Source organism: Notamacropus eugenii, chromosome 3, assembly GCF_028372415.1.
Source record: "Notamacropus eugenii isolate mMacEug1 chromosome 3, mMacEug1.pri_v2, whole genome shotgun sequence".
NCBI classification, from domain to species: domain Eukaryota; kingdom Metazoa; phylum Chordata; class Mammalia; order Diprotodontia; family Macropodidae; genus Notamacropus; species Notamacropus eugenii.
Window position 1 is genome coordinate 136569199 of NC_092874.1, and position 19177 is coordinate 136588375.

Here is a 19177-nt window from a genome sequence, read left to right on the forward strand (position 1 = left end):
CAGAACATGCTCGTTCTATTACTGTCCCTTCAGGGAGGCTTCACACAATGAAGTGATGTCATCTTGGGACCATATCCAAAAATGTAAGAAACTTAGATAAACTCTCTGCAAGTATAAAGCTACACAAGAGGTCTGTGCAGGGTCACTTTCAAAAAAGGGTAACTGGGACTGGCAGAACTGGGACTAGATATTTCGGGGAAGATTTGGAATTTAACCCGCCACCTCTTTCTGATGTTCAGCCCCTCCTCCCAGTCCCACCTAGTGTAGAAGGCTTTGAATCTTTGCTGTAATATATACAACTTGACATATCACAAAAGAAATGGCTATGTACCATGGAGAATAGAATTTTCTGGTATTAAAGATTTTCATTTATAAAAAAGTAATATTAAAAGTGGCCTCTTGTTGCCTACTCCACAAAGTAGCACCCTAAGTGGCTGCCCATCATGTCTATCCCTAGTTAGAGCCTTCAGATCTAAGGAGGACCTTGTAGACCATCCAAGTGTTTTGCAGCATCTAATTGAAAAAAAAAAACCATATACAATAGCCTCTTAAATGCCAAGGTCTAGGATGAAGAACTAGACAGAACCTTTAAAAACAATCCAGGCATCCATTAATTTTACAATTAAAAAAATAGCTTGTCTAAGCTCATGAAGGTAAGAAGCAAAAAGAAATAGAATTCAAACTCCTATCCTCTTACGCCAAATCCAGAGTCAGCTCTTTCTACCACCCAGTACAGTTACATGGCTTTGAAAAGCTGATTTCTTTTTTACCTCCTTCTTTTCTTAGGGGATTGTCTTGAAAAGAGGGACCTGATCTAGTAGAAACCTGGGAGCTAATGAATACGAAAGTACAAGAGATTCCTTCCATTTGGTGTGGCACTGGGAGAAATGGTTCATAGAAAAATGATGGATCTTGTGCATGTAGTTTTTTTTTTTTTTTTGTTAAAATCTAACATCCCGTAATTGAGTGCTGTTGATTCCTCTTCTATGGTAATGTTTTGCTCCTCTAACTCTTCCTTTTAAAAATGAATATGTATGCCATTTCCCTTTATCAATCAGTCAGCAAATGTTTATTGACTTTTAGAGTTGGAAAAGACTTAAGGAAAACAGCTGGTCCAGTTCCCAGCCTTCAGGCAGGTAAGGTTATAAACTGTTTCCACTTTTTTGCCCCAAGACATTTCAGGAAACCACATCATAAAAGTAGATTATGAAGTAGACAGTCTTTTCTTGTAGGAAGGATGTTGTAATTAGGAGTGATTTCTGACCCAGGATCTTGAATCAAATAAATCTTAAGATATAATCAAAGATAGATAATGGCTAGAATTTATAGTGTACTTTAAGATTTGGAAAGCTTTTTACAAATATCATTTCATTTCATCCTCACAACAATCCTTGAAAACACGCTATAATTATTCCTATTTTACAGATAAAGAAACTGAGGCATGGTTAAATGACTCATATATAGCCAATAAGTTTCTGAAGTTGTATTTGAATTCAGGTCTCCCTGACATCAGGTCCAGTGCTCCAGTACCATTTAGTTGCCTATATTACCTAAGTTGCAAATTATGTACACACACACACACACACACACACACACACGCACACACACACACACACACACACCCACACCCCTTGGGGAGGGGGAGGAATTCACATGCGCAGTTATCATTCACTATAATGATTGAAAATAGTACATTTGTATCCCAAGTCCTTTTAAAACAGGGAAAAATATACAATATAGAAGGAGCCATAATGTACTATCATGTGTATATTTTTTGGAGTGAACCTATGGTTTTTTGGGACTACACTGATCCTTGTAGGAATCTCCTGATGAGGACCTTCCTCTGCCAATGGAGACTAGTACCTCCTTTGCAATTTATAGTGTAGAGAGTCTAGAGTCATGGAGAAGTAAAGTGCCATGACCAAGGTCACAGAGCCAACATGTAGCCAAGGGAGGATTTGAACTCTTGTCTTTCTGACTCCAAGACCAGCACTCTCTATTCATTAATCCAGTGTCCATATATCCCAGAAATATAATATGATAAAACTGTATAAAAATTTTATAAAAAGAGATTATTTCTAAGGACCCTTTGAACTCTACCAGTCTATGAATCTACTGCATCTATTACATCGCCTAAAGCTTGTAAACAAATACAACAAACGACTCGTCAAAACATCTCACTGCTATTTCATTTGTTCTTTCAGGAGTTTGGTAAAATGGGGGACCACTGGGCTTTGTCACCAACTATGAGGCTATACTCCCAGCTGTGCCCTCTCCCACCCCTCATACTGCCATCTGACTTGTTGAAGCAACCCAAGAACTCGGCTTTTCTACCCACCTTGTAAATGAATTCTTCTACATGTATTGTCCTCATAAAATTGACCTTCTTGAGAGCAGGCATCATCTCACTTTTCTCTCTCTGTGTCTACAGTATCTGCCACATAGTAGGGATGAATAAGGGAAGGGAATAAGCATTTATATAGCACTTACTATGTGGCCAGGCACTGTGCTCAGCACCTTATAAATATTATCTCAATGGATCCTCATGACAACTTTGCAAGACAGTGAAAATGAAAGAAAACAGAGGTTAAGTAACTTGCCCAGAGTTACACAGCTAGTAAGTGTCTGTAGTTGAATTTGAACTTAGGTCTTGTTAAGTCATTTTTTAGTAATATCCCAGTCTTCATGATTCTTTCTGAGATTTTCTTAATAAAGATATGGGAGTGGTTTGCTATTTCATTCTCCAGCCCATTTTACAGATAAGGAAACTGAGGCAAACAGGATAATGTGATTTGTGTCTGAGGTCAGATTTGAACTTTAAGGCTAGCACTATATCCACTGCACCACCTAGCTTCCCCATTTACATAAATACTTAAATGCTTTTTCATTCACTCATTCATTCATTCAAATAAGTTTTCTTGGAAATCTGATTTATTTAGATCTTTTCTTGGAAGACGTTGTCCAAAAAAGTCTATAACTTTAGAGTGCTTCTTTTTTTCTCTTAAAAAATTTCTGCTTGGCAAGCAGAAGAACTGAAAATTATTCTATTGACATTATGAACTGATGATATACTCTCTGTGAACTAGTACTTAATAAATCAGTCAATCTCTCCTCTGTCTGTCTGTCTGTCTGTCTCTCCGTCTCTCTCTCTCTCTTTCTGTATCTCTCTCTGTGTCTCTCTTTCCCTCTCTTTCTCTCCCTTCTCCCACTTCCACCTCATTCTGTTCAGTTATAGTGCAACATTTCCATATAAGAGCAAAGGCTCCATAAACAATAAGTATTGGTCATCTGATTCTCAGACTTCACCTACCATGCACAATGCTCAGGGCTTAGGGCCAGCTTAATACTTTGATTATAATTAAGTCCTTCACATTGAATTGAAAAACAGTAAGAATATTTACTGGACCATTACCCCTACTTTATAGAGAGGAATTAAAAAACCCCTTTCGTAGAACGGCCTATACAATAAGTTTCCAAGAATATATATTTGAAGTTGCCTGTCATAGTTTCTACAGGGAAAAGGTATCAAGGACTGAAATAGGAGACGTTACCCAAGTATGGAAGTGGTTAAGAGGTAAGGACTGTGTGTATTTTGATCTCCATTTTACAAATGAGTCCTTGAAAGATTAGTCAATACATAGTCACATAGCAGATAATGCAAAAGAACTAAAGTGTGGGCCTTCTGTCTTCTTGAGGCAGTGTACTCTTTCTGCTACACGAGAGGGTCTTAGCCTCAGGTCCGTGAACTTTATGTGTGTGTGTGTGTGTGTGTGTGTGTATACATACACCTATGCACATATACATATATACACATATATAGATTATGTGTGTGCATATTATGTATAATTAATATAGAGTTTTCAAGTATGTGTTATCTATGTGGAGGGAGATAAGCTATATGTTTATATCTATTTATATGTGGACAATCTACATATACTTGAAAACTCCATAAGAAGTATATCTAATATATAGATACACATATATAAATTATATATACTTGAGAATTATACATACTATTTGAGAACTCTAAATACATTATATATATTTGTGAACTATATTCCAATCCAATTCATTTGCTTTGTGCTTCTATGTATTTTATTTCGTACATTTAAATACATTATTCTGAGAGATTTTCCATAGCCTTCAACAGACTGCTAAAGGAGCCCATAACAAAAAAAGAAGCAGAACCTTTGGACTAGGCTATACTGCTTCTAAGTGAGCACCTACTATAAGCAAGACCCTGTATTGTGGAAGATGGGGCATTATCTCTGTTCAAGGAGTTTAGGATTTAGTTGTGAAGTCAATTTAAAAATTTTCATGTGTTAATTTCAAAACAAAATTTTCTATTTTCATAGCATCTAACTACAAATAAAAAAGACAGCCAATAATAAATGTTAATTACTAATAATTATAATTGTTGATAATTATTCTAAATTATATTCTAAATTATATTCATTATTATACTGAATTAGTATAAAATAACAAATTATAATTTTTAATCATACAATAAATAATAAAAAGACAACCAATAATAAAAGTCAGTATATGATAAGCCTTCTTGCCATTCCAAATAGCTATTCAAATGGAAGACTCCAGAAGAATGCACAAGGTTTGTACTCCTATTTTGACAAGAACAAAAACCAACATAAACCAATCACCAATTTTTTTTGTAAAGGAATAGCATTCTTAAAAATAACAAATCCTGAAATTCATACTGAGCAACCTGACGCTGAGAAATAATGCATTAGTCTAATAATCCAGACATTCTACTTTAGGGTATCCTCATCCCACACTCTTGGGAAGCATCCATACTTGGGCATTTTCTCATGAAGATTCCCATGTACAAGGAAAAATGTTGAACTAAACTGAAAAAGGATGCTTCTCTAAAGAGATGCATTTTTGGTTGAAATAGGTAAGAGTTGAAGGGGTATAAAAGCAGTTAGTCTGTGATCCAACAGTTGGGATTTTTGTAGCTGCTGAGAAACACTGCAGCTGTTCATACTCCAAATTCTCTCTTTCAGAATGTTAATGTTTCCCCCTTGTCTTTCTAAGACTGTGTTTAAAGGAACAAACTTGTGACCCTGGAATGGCACTTATTATAGTATATAAAAAACACCATTCTTTAGCAGAGGGCCCACTACCATGGAATTGGCAGCCATGACTATGTTCTTCATTTCATATATATATATATATATATATATGTGTGTGTGTGTGTATGTGTATGTATGCATATATATGTAAATGTATATATACACACATATATGTATATACATAAATATTATATATATAGTATATATAAGCTATAGTCATTCACTAAGAATATATTAAGCACCTATTATGGGGTGCTTAATACAAAGTAATTCCTGCATTCTAGGAATTTACATCTACTATCTAGAGTGGTTGCTAGTCCTGGCAAATCTTGCAAGTGGATGTTTCTGAACATTCACAGAATCCAGGAAAAATGGAAAGAAAATAGCAGGTCTACATGATGTGAAGAGATACAGGGGACATGGTTGGGTTAAAGAATAAGATGGTCAAGAAAGGTGATAAAAGTGCAAACACAAATATTCCCATGAAAGAATAACAACTTCAAAGGTAAGAAAAATCACTGCCTAATGCTAAAACGGAAGGGTTATAATGAAAAGGGAAGGAAATAAATGAAATATTTTCAAAATTCAGTGAGATGATTTTGGAATGAGTAGTTTTAAATTTTAATGAAGAATAGAAAATGAAACTTTTGTTTGGCCAAAGCAAGTTTGAGAAGCCATGTTAATTCAGAAATAATACCATATTAATTGCTCAATAATCTCAGACTACGTAAGTGAGTTAGAAGCAAAGTATGGCTTTCTCAATAGCTAGCTTATATATGATGGTTTAAGGTTTACAAAATGCCTTCCTAATATCATCATATTTTAAATAATCAGCCATTTCATGTATCATTTCAGGCTGAAAGCATTTCAAATGTGGTTTAACAAGTGGCCAAGAATCTATATTTCTAAAGACACGGTTGGAAGAAATCTAGTCCAACCTACTCTTTGCATCGATGAGAAAACTGAAGCACGATAAATGAAATGATTTGTCCAAGACCATAGAGATAAGCTGGGACTTAAACCCAGGTCCTCAGTCTACTAAGTCCAGAACTATTTTCACTCCACCATGACATCTCTACTAACTGCTGTAGACATAACTACTAACTATACTTAACTATACAACAACTATGTTTTGTATAGTCACCAGAGGGTAGTTTTATGCCACTACCAACATTCTTTGGAAACCTAGGGACTTTTCTTTTCATGCATGGTGCCATGTTTGACAATACCATCCATGATGACATAATTAGTCTTAAAAATTGAAACTCAAGTCCAACCTAAGAACAAAAGAAAATACAGACACTGTATTTGGTGCCAATCCTTTGGTGCCCATAGGAGTACAAGGTTTGTACTCCTATTTTGACAAGAACAAAAACCGACATAAACCATTGATACTGACTGCCTTTTGGTTTTAAAAAAGTCTCTTAACTTTCTTCTTTAGCTTCCACATATACAAAAGGGTTTGATCTTTAAAAAATGTTGATTGTGTAAATATTAATTAACCATCAATGCTTATAAGATGAAAGAAGCCGCATAGGTATTGCTCCATTAAGATATAATCAAAATAATGAGGTTGCTCTGTATATTTATTTTTCTCATTGAAAGCAAATGTAATGTTTGTGCATTTTATGCAAGTTACCTTTGTGTTACCAGAGAAGAAAATAATACATAACTAATTTTTAAAAACCATTATACAGATGGGGAACCTCAAAATCTTAGATTTCTCTCCCTCAACCCCACAGCAAATCCATCACTAAATCTTATTGCTTCTCACTTCCAAATATATCCCAAATCTGTCTCTTCCTGCCATTCATTAGCTCCATGGCCTTAGGGAAGTCATGAAACCTCTCTGGGTCTCAAGTTTCATCACTTGCAAAAATGAGTGGTTTGGACCAGATCCCAAATATCCAACTTTAGACTCTTGAAACAAATGTTTGGAGACTCAATATGGTTGAGATTTCTAATTACAAAAAAGTATTTTCTATTTACTCTAACATTAAGTAGTAGGCTTAATAACCCTACTAGTGTGATGATTAGCGGGGTCTAATCATCAACCTGCCATTATTATTACGTAATTGATTGCTAGTGGGTTTCATGCCACATAACCTGGATCAATGAATAACTGTAATTTATGCTATTTTGACTAATCATATGATTAAATTCATTTTACCCATACGGTTCCGATCATTTAGCTTTATGATCATGTGACCTAATCAGAAGGTAGGACTAAAAGCAATGCCTGGATATTGCAGGGAGACAGAAATATTCAGAATAACAAAACTTCCTAACAACTGGTGCTCCCAAAGTAGAATAGATTTCCTCCACATAGTGTGGCCTAATCCCACATCATGCCAGGGATGTGCTGGTTCTTGGAGGGTGAGGGGGAATGTATGTATGGTACATTCAGCTGATAGTACATTCAGCTTAAGGTACATGAAGTTTCATCTGCCTTATTAACCTTTTTTCCATCATTGTTTTGGAGGCAACTGGAGTTAAGCGATTTGCCCAGGGTCATATAGCTAATAAGTGTCAAATGTCTGAGGTCAAATTTGAACTAACGTCCTCCTGACTCCAGAGTTAGTGCTCTATCCACTCTCTGTCACTTTCTTAAGTCTACATCTAGGGCAGCTAGGTGGTCCAGTGGATAAGAGCACCAGTGCAGGAGTCAGGAGGACCTGAGTTCACATCTCACCTCGGACACTTGACACTCACTAGCTGTGTGACCTTGGGCAAGTCACTTAACCCCAACTGCCTCATCCTGGGTCATCTCCAGTCATCCTGATGAATATCTGGTCACTGGATTTAGATGGCTCTGGAGGAGAAGTGAGGCTGGTGACCTGCACAGCCCTCCCTCACTCAAAACGAAGTCAAGTGCAAGTCATGTCATCATTTCTCTGATGGCATGGTCTTTTTCGGCAACTAAGGACAAATACACATACAAGTCTACATCTGATCACAGACTTACTCTTTCCAAGCTAAATATTCACATTCATCAAAAGTGCTGCCCCCAAGGCAAAATGACTACCAGAAGAGTTAATGTCAACAAATTAGATCTCTTCTCTGAGCATGAACATTTTATTGCTAACCTGGACATAAAGTTGAGCCAACATACAATTGGTAACAATGGAGCAGAAAAGGAGTGGGCAGTTTTCAGAGATTTGGTGTATAGCACTGCATTTGCTCATCTGGGTCAGAATATTCGCAAACACCAACACTCGTCTGATGAAAATGATGGGGAAATTCAGAAGCTGATAAATGAAAAACGAGAACTCCACAGGATTTACCAGCAGGATAGGTCATCCACCTCTAAGGAGGCAGCATTTAATTCCATCAAAAGCAAAGTACAAGCAAAGCTTAGAGACATGCAGGATTCCTGGCTCAGTAAGAAGGCAGATGAAATTCAGTTTTATGCTGATAGTAACAATCCAAAGTACTTCCATGATTCCCTGAAAGCTATTTATGGACAACTATTCAGTGCTGATGGAACTACACTGATTAGTGATAAGGACATAATCCTAGAGAGATGGGCTGAACACTTCCATAGTGTTCTCAACAGACCATCATCAATCAATGCTGAGACCATTGACCATTTACCTCAGGTTGAAGTGAATCCCTCCTTAGCTGAACTTCCAACTGAAGAAGAGGTTTTGAGGGCCATTAGGCTCCTTTCATGTGGCAAAGCACCTGGTGCTGATTCAATTCCAGCTGAGATTTATAAGGTAGGGGGACCATTGCTCATACAAAAGTTGACTGAAATTTTCTAGATTATATGAAAAGAAGAGGTTATCCCTCAGGAGTTCAAAGATGCCTCCACTGTCCATCTCTATAAAGGTAATGGGAATAGATTGTCCTGTGACAATCACAGGGGGGTCTCTCTCTTAATCATTGCTGGCAAAATTCTTGCTAGAGTCCTCCTTAATAGGCTGATCTTTCACCTGGAAGACAAGTCATATACCTGAGAGTCAGTGTGGCTTTAGAAAGGGCCACAGAACAGTTGATACGGTGTTTGCTGCCCGACAACTCCAGGAGAAATGCCAGGAGCAGAACAGAGGTCTGTACACAATGTTTGTAGATATGACCAAGGCCTTTGACACTGTTAGTCGTGAGGGCTTGTGGAAAATTATGTCAAAATTTGGTTGCCTGGAGAAGTTTATCAGTATCGTACATCAGTTTCATGATGGCATGCTTGCCTGGTTTCTGGATAGTGGACAATGCTGTTGTAACTTCCCAGTCACCAATGGAGTGAAACAGGGCTCTGTGTTTGCTCCCATGCTTTTTAGCATGATGTTTTCAGCCATGTTGTCAAATGCTTTCAATGAGGATGAACATGGCATCAAAGTCAACCACCGTACTGATGGTAAGTTCTTCAATTTGAAAAGGCTAGAACCCAAGATCAAAATGGAGGGGGTGTTGGTGCATGATTTTCTGTTTACAGATGATTGTGCACTCAATGCAGCCTCTGAAGTTGTGATACAACAAAGTATTTATCAATTCTCTGCTGTCTGTGCTAATTTTGGCCTAATAATTAACACTAAGAAAACACAGGTGTTCCATGGGCCACCACCACACTTTCCATATGTGGAACCATCAGTTACAACAAATGGAGAAGTTCTAAGAGCTGTGGATAAGTTCACTTACCTTGGTAGTGTACTTTCCAGGGATGTACACATTAACAATGTGGTTGACACACACATTAGCATTAGCTCAGTGTTTGGGAGGCTCCGAAGGAAAGTTTGGGAGAGAAGAGGTATTAGACTGACTACCAAATGGAAGGTCTATGGAGCCATTGTGCTGACCTCATTGTTGTATACCAGTGAAACATGGACAGTCTACCAGTGCCATGCCAGGAAACTGAATTGCTTCCATTTGAACTGTATTAGGAAGATTCTAAGGATCACTTGGCAGAATAAGGTACCAGACACTGAAGTCCTTGCTCAAGCTGGACTGCCAAGCATCCCAACTATGCTTCACAGAGTGCAACTCTGATGAGCTGGCCATGTTATTCAAATGCAAAATGTATGCTTGCCAAAAAGACTATTTTATGGAGAACTCACATGGGGTAGGTGATCACATAGTGGTCAGAAGAAGCACTACAAGGACACTCTCCAGTTCTCTCTCAAGAACTTTGGATTTGACTGTGCGACATGGGAGACACTGGCACAGGACCACGCAGCATGGTGTGCCACATCAGAGAAGGTACTGTGCTCTGTGAGACAGTGCAAAGGAAATGTAGGATATGCAAATTTGGAGTAACCACCCCAAATATTCACACTGACTATCTGTGCCCAATCTGTGGTAGAACATTACGAGCTCATATTGGTCTGATCAGCCATAGTCGGACACACTGAAACTTCACTTTATCATGGTGATGTCATTTTGGTCCTCTTTGAGAACAAAGGACAACAACCAACCAACCATTTTTTTAAGTCTACATAAGCAACAAAAGAATAACTATAGTCCTGACTATTCCGTTGGCCATTTTCTGAGGTAGAAAATGCTCACACTGAAAATTTAATAAGAGGCTCTCAGGAGCTAGGCAGAATTGGCCCAGCACAACCCTGGTTCCATCTCACCAGAAAGCTTCAAAGAAATGCTAAAAAATGATTATTTATTATGGATGATGTACTTGGGTTTCCTATTTGGGTATAGTTGGGTTAGATGAGCCTGGGCATCGTGGCACGCTCTGGTAATCCCAGATATTGAAGAGACTGAGATTCTTGGATCTCTTGAGCTCAGGAATTTTGACTTGTCATGGGTTATGACACCCCAATGCTGGTACTAAATTTGTATCAATATTAACGAACCAGTACCAGGTTACCTAAGGAAGGGGAAACTGGTTTGGGTCAGAAATAGTTTGGGTAGTGGGATTGGGCCCATGAATAGTCTCTGTACCTCTAATCTGGGTGAGATGGGTGACACAATCTTTGAAAGAAAGAAAAGAAAAAAAAGAAAATCTCTGTCTTTTCAAACACTGAAATTCTGTGATACCTTTACATTTCATTATCCCTTTCTATGAATCCTCCATTGGAATAGAAAGTAGCCGTGATATAAGAGAAAGAAAACTAGATTTGTTATAAGAAGGTCTCCAAAGTCCCTTCCAACTACAACAAAATGTGAATAAGCTGGAATCCCTCCTCACCCTCACCTGTGTCCAGTATCGACAATGTATTCATCTAGTCCTGAATTTTTAAAACCATTACAGGAATATATATGAAAGTATGTGCCTATTACGTATAATCTACAAAACGCACATCGTAGACCTTAAAATGATATAAATGTCCCACCCAGGAATGTTCTGTATGAGCTTTTTGCTGGCCCTTTATTAAGTTAAAAACTGTAGATGCTAAAAATATAAGCAATGATATTTTTATGATGCAAGCGTGACTTGCATCTTCTCATATGGACCACTCAATAACACATCTGAATAGAAAATAAATAGTAGTTTTAGCTCCCTGTCTCAGAAATAAAGTTTGGAATAATTTTCCAGAGTTGGATACAAATTGCTATAAGAAGAGGTAATGCAGCTTTTTCAAGAACTGACAATGAGTTTTCAGAAAAAATAGCAATTCTTGTTGCAAGGGCTCTTTAAGCAAGGGACTAAATTCAATCATTTTTGGACTACACGGCCCAAGAACATATGAAAACTTGTATTAACTACATCGCTGTAGCTGAACACTTTCACAAAATTTAAATTATTTAGACACTGCTCGGTTCATCTTATTTGCCACTCTAGAATCACTACTAGCTGAGGAAGAACATGTATACGATAAAGAGCCAGAGTGTGCCAGTAAATATTCGACACCTGCCTGGGGGTGGAGAACACTTTTATGTGTAATCTGCATTGTTAATATTTTCTCCATAACTTTAAATCTAAAAATCAATAAAACAATACATCAAGCCTTGATTTGCAGCATTTACCCAGTTTCCAAGGTGTGAATGCTTGTTGAAAATGTAACCATTAGCTCCTGTGAGCTGATACAAGCTGGCTGCTGAATCTAAAAAGGATCCAGCTATTCAAATAAGTTTAACCTAAAGTCACTGAGGAAATTGGCTGCTGATATCCGAGGAACAACCAGTCCTTGGTGATTCAGCTATGTTCATGGTAAAGTTATTAATTCTTCTGCAGCCTAACCATAGCAAATCACCTGGTAAGGGCGAATCAATACCACATGTTGAGCAGCTAATTGTTTTGAATATTATACACCTCGGTAAATTTCTCTTCTTTTGGAGTCATTGTACCCTAACAAATTAATAGAAATTGGGAAATAGACACATATTCAACGGAATGCATTGAAGCAAAAAATTAATAGGTGAATAAATCCTGGCCTATGCTTACCCATACTTCTAGTTTGGAGATGAGCACTTCTACACACTCCACTGTTATTCCAGATAGCAAACTTGAAACATACTTTACCACATACACAATTAACTCACAAAGATGGTTTTAAAAAATCTGTGGAAAAACCCACAGCCTAACGGATCTCTCTCTGAATCTTGATCTTCAGTGATGGGTTGGACCTCTAACATCTCTGTGGTACAGCTGTGGAATGATCTCACTTTTCAATTACTGGCATGAGTACGGCTGCTTTTCTGCCTACTGAAGGATGAATGTCCTTACACAGAGTTACCATGAGCTATAGTGAAGGGTTCACTTCACAGGCATTCCAGGATAGACAACCCATGGTCATTCCTTGTGCTAAGGTGGAGGGAGGGAAAGATAAAGTGGTTTCTTGGTCAACAACTACAGTTTCTATCTTTTAAAGTCATTAGGTTTCTTGTATAAGGCTCTATTATAATTGGCCATGGATAATTTCATCCATTTTCATCAAAGCAAAACCCATGGTGTTGGTAAAAACTTTTCTTTGGTTTACAATGCTTGAATTCACAGAAAACAGACTAGATTACAAACTTAACAATGTTGAGAAACACATGCCTTGGCACTTGGGTGTGATTGGAATGCCTCACTTTTGATTAATTTTTCAATATATTTCTGAAGTTCAATGTTCACATTAAAGTGAAAATATGTATCCTTCTTTCTTTGCATGCCAGCTCCTACCTTAGATAGTGAGTGTCTGGAGATGATGGTTTTGTTTGTCTCTTCAGTGTTTAGCCCAATGCAGGCTACTGAAGGATGAATATCCTTACACAGAGTGCCTGCAGGCACTTTAATGTTTACTGACTATCTCTGGAGATAGTCCACTGTATTTGATTATAAGGACAACTAGTTCTTCAATTCTAGGCAAGCTTTTATAAATTGATGGCTTACAAGAATACTCAAATAATACCAATTGGTAGAGTGGATAGAGTGCTGGATTTGAAGGCAGAAAGACCTAGATTTCAAATCCTGTCTCTGACACTTATTAGTGCTATGTTCCAGGGTGTATTGATTAACCACTATGTGCCTTAAGCAACTCCCCAGGACTTACTATATAATCCCACATAAGAGTTGTTGTTTAGGTAATCAAGAAGAGGAAGGCTTCCCACCACCATAAAATCACAGATCCCTTCCATTTTCTAGTACATATGAAAAATCAGAGGTTAATTTGGGTAATCTAATGAAAAGAGATCCCTGGTACCCAGAATATCACAGAGCCTTTCCATATTTGAGTGCAAATAAAACATTTGAACCAGTTGTGTGAAGGCTAGAAAAATGTCATCTGCCAAAATTTCACGTTGATTTACATCCCTTTTAATTAGCAGAAGCTTGACACAGCAGGTTTTACTTTTTTGGATAATGCTGTCTGAAATTTTATGATTATAATATCTGATGAGCAAACATAATTGCTCATTTATTGAAGGAAGTCAAGAACCCAGTTTCTATGATATTGAGTGCTTATGCTCATACAGCCAGGTAACTAGGCCCTTGAACTTAGGAATAGATTAGAAAACTAATTTCTTTTTTAAAATATTCTGATTTTTCTTGTGATTTCTATGTAGCTTAGCTTGGGCATTGAAAGTATACTAAGTATATATTCAGTAACTGTGTAACTTTTTTACATTTTATATCAGAGCTGTTTCCTTCGTTTCTCATCAGCCAGAATTATTTTTAAAATGTGATATGAGAATCTTCTGAATGTAGAGTTGCTTCCCTCTGCCCTGTTAAGTCCTTTACCTTTCACAATAGATTTATTTGATCTGTTTCCATTCCACCTGTTTCCATTTTTAATATGAGGCTGGCTAGCGTAATGATAACATGAACTTCTCAGGTGTTCTAAAGTTGGGAGATGGGTTGCCTATTCTGATGTAAGAAAAACTCAAGTTCTAGGGTCAAGGTAACAGGAAAAAGATTATTCCAGCCTTCATAATCACATTTAAATTCTTGGCCCCAAAAATTCTTAAAAGAGTCACTCTTTCTTGACTCTAAGACCCTATCACTGGAGGCTTGATTCAGAGATGCCAAAGAAGGAATTTGTGCTGTAGGTAATCAGGTGATCTTAAAGTTTTCTATCTTGGATACTCTGAAAAAAAGGTCCTGGATCAACTTTGACCAGTTGTTGCTTAGGCAGTATTTAAATTTAAATTTCTAGATGCACACATTTAAGTTTCTATTTACCTCCCTGAAGTCATAAAGATCAGACAAATGATTATGATAGTGAATTCTTTACTGTGTTTTGCTCAGTCCTACCAGCAAGTAAGCGGGACACAAGATTCTGAGGCTGGCAGGGCCACACATTAACACCTGCTTTTAATTTATTTGGTCTGAGGATTCCTAATAATTGCCCTTTGGAGTCCTGTTTTGTAAACTTCAATTTCCTCTAAGACCGTTATGTTTTTTTTCCATCTATGTTAAGTCTCTTTTCCCAGTGGGATCTTTCTCTATTTAGTCATGCAGTGTGTGGAGACCCAAATTCCATACAGCCTGGGAGCTCTGACTCATCCTCAGAAAGTTTGGTTGCTCCAGGGACTCCTACTAACAGTGCAAATGAGCAGAAAAAAATAACCAGTGAAGCACCTCCTTCCTGAATTCTACAGTGCTAGTGCTCTACCTAGCAACTGACCTTCTTATCAAAAGCCAAATAAGGGAGAAAAACTTAATAAAGTTTATCTTTATCCTCCTCTTTAAAATAATTTGAGATAAGTGGGTTTACGTTCTCTTCAATTTATTCAGAATTTAGCAGTTTTAATTTTCAGATTATTGCAAATTGCTTTTTTTTTTAATATTCCATACTCTGCTCTACCAGCAAAATCTTTAAAAGCTTCCAGTTACTACTTCCCTTTTGCCCTCATGCCAAGGGAATTAAGTTCAATATGCTCATTTTCCTCACATGTACAGAATAAAATGTTCCCCTTTTAAAATATGCTATTCATAAACACAAAGAGTTACAGAAATCTCACTCCTCCCAACTCCGATCCTCATGTAACAAGTCCTGGATGACTTGAAATGGTTTTATTTTAATCAGGTTTGCAGTCACAGGATTTTGCAGGGCAGTGGCTTTAGATTCTACTATCTTGAGCCAAGAGGTCTCCTTGGCCTTCTTGGTCCCAGAAAAGTAAGCCCTTTGCCAAGTAACAGTAATATGCACAATTACTCAATCCAAATGGGTCCTAACGATGCAGTCTTCTGACCACATTTGCTTAAAATGTGGTTAAAGTTTGCAATAATAGTAATAAACAATGCCGACTGTTGATAAAAGTTTTGACAGCTCACTGGTTTTTAACTAATGTTCTGCATGTATATGCGGAAGGATTCATTTTGGTCCATGAGATTCAGGAGCAGATTTATGTAAGAAATCATAAATGAAAGTACCGATTACAAAGTAGCTGGTTCCCCAGTGCGATGGACTCCAGGCTGTTGAGATTTTTGCACACTTACTGTGTGATTAAAAACTTAGAGCTTGGCATTTCACTGGAACACTCACTCCTTCCTGGTTCACAGCATTTTCACCCATTCTAGTATTTTCAAGAAAAACATTTATTTTAATTCAGGATCCTGTCAACTTTGTGTTTGTATTCCACATGCCTATAGGTATTTACAGTAGCGTCCTAAGAGTACCAATGTTCAAGTAGTTCTTCAAGGCATCAGAGTGGATGCAGACAGCCTTGCCTTAGCTAGAAGCAGCCTGCCTATGCAGTTCTCTGTAGTTAGGATGCCTGGCTACAAGTAGACTTCAGTGGAAGTTAAGGGGTTAGGGTTAGGCTGAAATCACCTGGCAAAGAGAAGGGGAAAATTCATTTTCTGCCTTTTCCATGAGCTTTCAGCGGATTACTCCTATCAGTCCCAGAGGTGGCAATATAATATAATTGATACCTGGGCTCCCAGTGCCCTCATCCATCAGTGCGACCCTGAGGGGGTCCTGCCTGAAGGACCTGTTCAGGTCACTTTCCCTCCAGCCCAGCCCAGCCCTTACCTTGACCACATCGTCATTGAGATGCTTGGGGTCTCGGTTGACCAGGTCGATCTCCTTGGTGTGCGCATCGTACATTTGCTTCTCGTTCATTTCGTCGGTCATGGTCTTATTGTTGGGTTTGTAGATGTTTCCCTGCTCCCGGATGGGCGCCGAATAGAGAAGCCCCTAGGGAGGAGGGGTGGGGGTGGTGGTGATGGTAGGGACGGGGAGGGGGGGGGGGGGGGTTGGAAATAAAAAAAAAAAGCAGAACAAGCGGACAAAAGTCAACCGGAGGTTGGGAAAGCTCTCAAGCTTAAGGAAGAGAGAAGGGTGATTCTTATTCTTTGGAAAGGCGGCGGCTGCAGCTGCGGCAAGTACTGCGACTTGCTCAGAGCAAAGTCAACTTCACGGGGAGACTGGCTTTTTAAAAGGATAGAAAAGACGACACCACACCCCTCGGTACCAGGCGGAGAAGCCCGACTCCCGCTCCTGCCGCCAGGGGTCATCTGCAAACGCAGCCCAAACGTCCGGCTCCCAAATCTCTCCTACTGCCCCCCCCTTTTACTCCCTCGCCTTCCCTGTATTCAGCGCCCCGTGTTTGGCCCAGAGAGCTCCGGCAGCCTTGGGCTCAACCCTGGTCCTGGCCCCACTTTAGGGCGCCTCACCTTACCGGGATTTCCTTACCTGCTTCGGTCGCCTCCCCCCAGTCTCTGACACCTGTAGCTTCCTCCCCTAACCCTGGATTTCTCCGATAGAGCGATGGGTCACTCACTGCTCATCGTCCCAAACCCCAGCCCCCATTAAACCGTGCACCTGCGGCCCCTCCTCTAGCATCCCACCTTAGCGCTCTCTGGACTGCTCTCAGGTAGCCCTAAAGCTTAGAGATATCTATTGCGGCCCACCCCCTCTCACCCCATTCACCCCAAGAGGTTACTCCCACCCTCACCTCCTAGAATTCACAGAATCTCAAGATCGAGCCCACCTCCCCACATCTCACCCGTCTCCCCTAAATTCCAATCGCATCTCCCCCGATTTAGCAGCAGCGTACCCCCTCCCCCTTCCGCTAACTCTGATAGGCGCCGCGGCCACTGACTTGGGGGAAAAAATTGTTCTGCATAAATGTGGGTCTGGGTTCTGGGGGGAGGATGAGCTGGGAGAAATCTCCCCTTTGCAAACTCCATTCCTAAGGAGTTTTTAGAGAGGGATCAAGGACTTGGGGGAGAGCAAACAGAGCGCGCGCCAACGCCCCAGTTAAGCTTTTCCAGACGCCAGGGTCTGGGTTCGGGTAGTGCTTGCCCAGAACTGCTGGATGAGGAAGCTACAGCCCCCGCAGCCCCTCCCGTCCCCCCGCGTTCCCAGACACTCCAGCCTCCCGCCCCAGCGCTATCAGCCGGGCAGCTGGTAAAAGGCGGGGGGGTGTAAGAGAGAAAACAAATAACGAAAAACCTCCAAGGAGGTGGATCTCTGTTCTGGCAGACGTAAAGTCGGGGAGCCCCCAAGGTTATCCCGTCCACCTCTTCCACCCCCCCCCCCTCCAGCAATTTGCTCGGTGATTTCCCTAAGAAAGCCAACCACAAACGGAGCAGATAGCCAGTTTGGGCGCTGCCCTCCCCCCAGCCCCGATTCCTCCCCGAAACTCCCCGGACCGACGCCCGCTCCTTAGCAGTGACTGTCGGAGGTCAAGAGGGAGAGCGGTAAAGAAAGGCAGTGGGAGCGCTCCCAGCAGCGGTTGGAGATGGCCGCGGCCGGCGGGCGCTCCCAGGGAGGGACATACGGCCGCAGGGCACCTCGTGCCCGGGGTGGGGGTGGGGGTTTGGGGCTTTGAGAAACTCCCCGAAGACGAAGCAAATCCTACCTCGGAGTCTATGTATTTGCCACTAGACATTCTGCCTTGGGTTTGACGGAGGGAGGTTCTGGTGGAGATTTCCCTGGGTTATAATTTAAGGGAGCTGAGGAAGGAAGATCCTGTATTATGGGAAGGGAAAAAAAAAGGAAAGAAAAAACATCTCGGTGGGGGTTGGGGGTGGGGTAGGTTAGGGAGGGGAGGTAGCTGCGAGTGAGAGAGCTGGCGGCGGGCCAGGGGTTTGTTCGGCTTGCTTTTGGCCAGGATGACAGCGGTGCTGGGTCTAGGCACATCCCCAATGACTCCGGGAGCAGCCGGGAGGGCCCGAGGAGGGAGGGGGGAGTAGGAGCGAGCGAGCTTTTTATCCATGTTTTACCGAGGCATTTATTTTAAACCTGGGGCAACATTTTCCCAGCCGTGTAGCCACCAAGGCGATCCAAGAGAGCCTGCTTGAAAAACAAGAATATTTTCCTGGTGCATCACACCAGCAGGAGGGTGTGAAGTGGAACAAGTTTAGTGAGGGATTCCCAAGAGGGAAGGGCACCTCCGGCAGAGGCAGAAGGCTTTAAGCGTGTCCTTGACCACTTCTGAGGGGCGAAATGCAAGGTCCTACCCCCACCCCACCCCTTTATCTCTCCTCCCCCAGGAAAAAGCGTTGTTCAGCAGCTTGGAAGGGGAAAGGTGATGAAAAAGGGGTGGAAAATTTTAGTTACATCTCCTAAACTGAAGCAAAAAGTCGGGGTGTTAGAGTGTGTATGCTTTCGGTGACCCTCGTTTACATATGTTTAGCCTCGTCTGGAAACTTGGTACCTTTGTACCACTTTGTAGAGCGAACCTATATATGTCCCCCCTGGCTCATTTCAAAGTGATGCAAATGTTGAACTGTTCTTTACTTTTATTGCTGATTTTCTCTAAAT

The 19177-nt window shown here is 40.3% G+C and overlaps 1 protein-coding gene across 2 annotated transcripts in view; it reads right to left on the bottom strand.

Moving 5' to 3' along the window:
- CAV1 (caveolin 1) overlaps positions 1-18571 on the bottom strand; it is a 47486-nt gene extending 28915 nt beyond the window's left edge. Inside the window, exons 1-2 of one of the 2 annotated variants that reach the window (XM_072652968.1) lie at positions 18273-18571; positions 16439-16603 (exon numbers count right to left, since the gene is read on the bottom strand). In XM_072652968.1, the coding sequence (XP_072509069.1) occupies positions 16439-16603; positions 18273-18302 (195 nt within the window). In that variant the 5' untranslated portion in view covers positions 18303-18571. Of the gene's footprint in view, positions 1-16438; positions 16604-17510; positions 17619-18272 lie in introns of those variants that run through there. The other variant, XM_072652969.1, reaches the window with a different exon arrangement.
- Between the last annotated feature and the right edge of the window lie 606 nt (positions 18572-19177).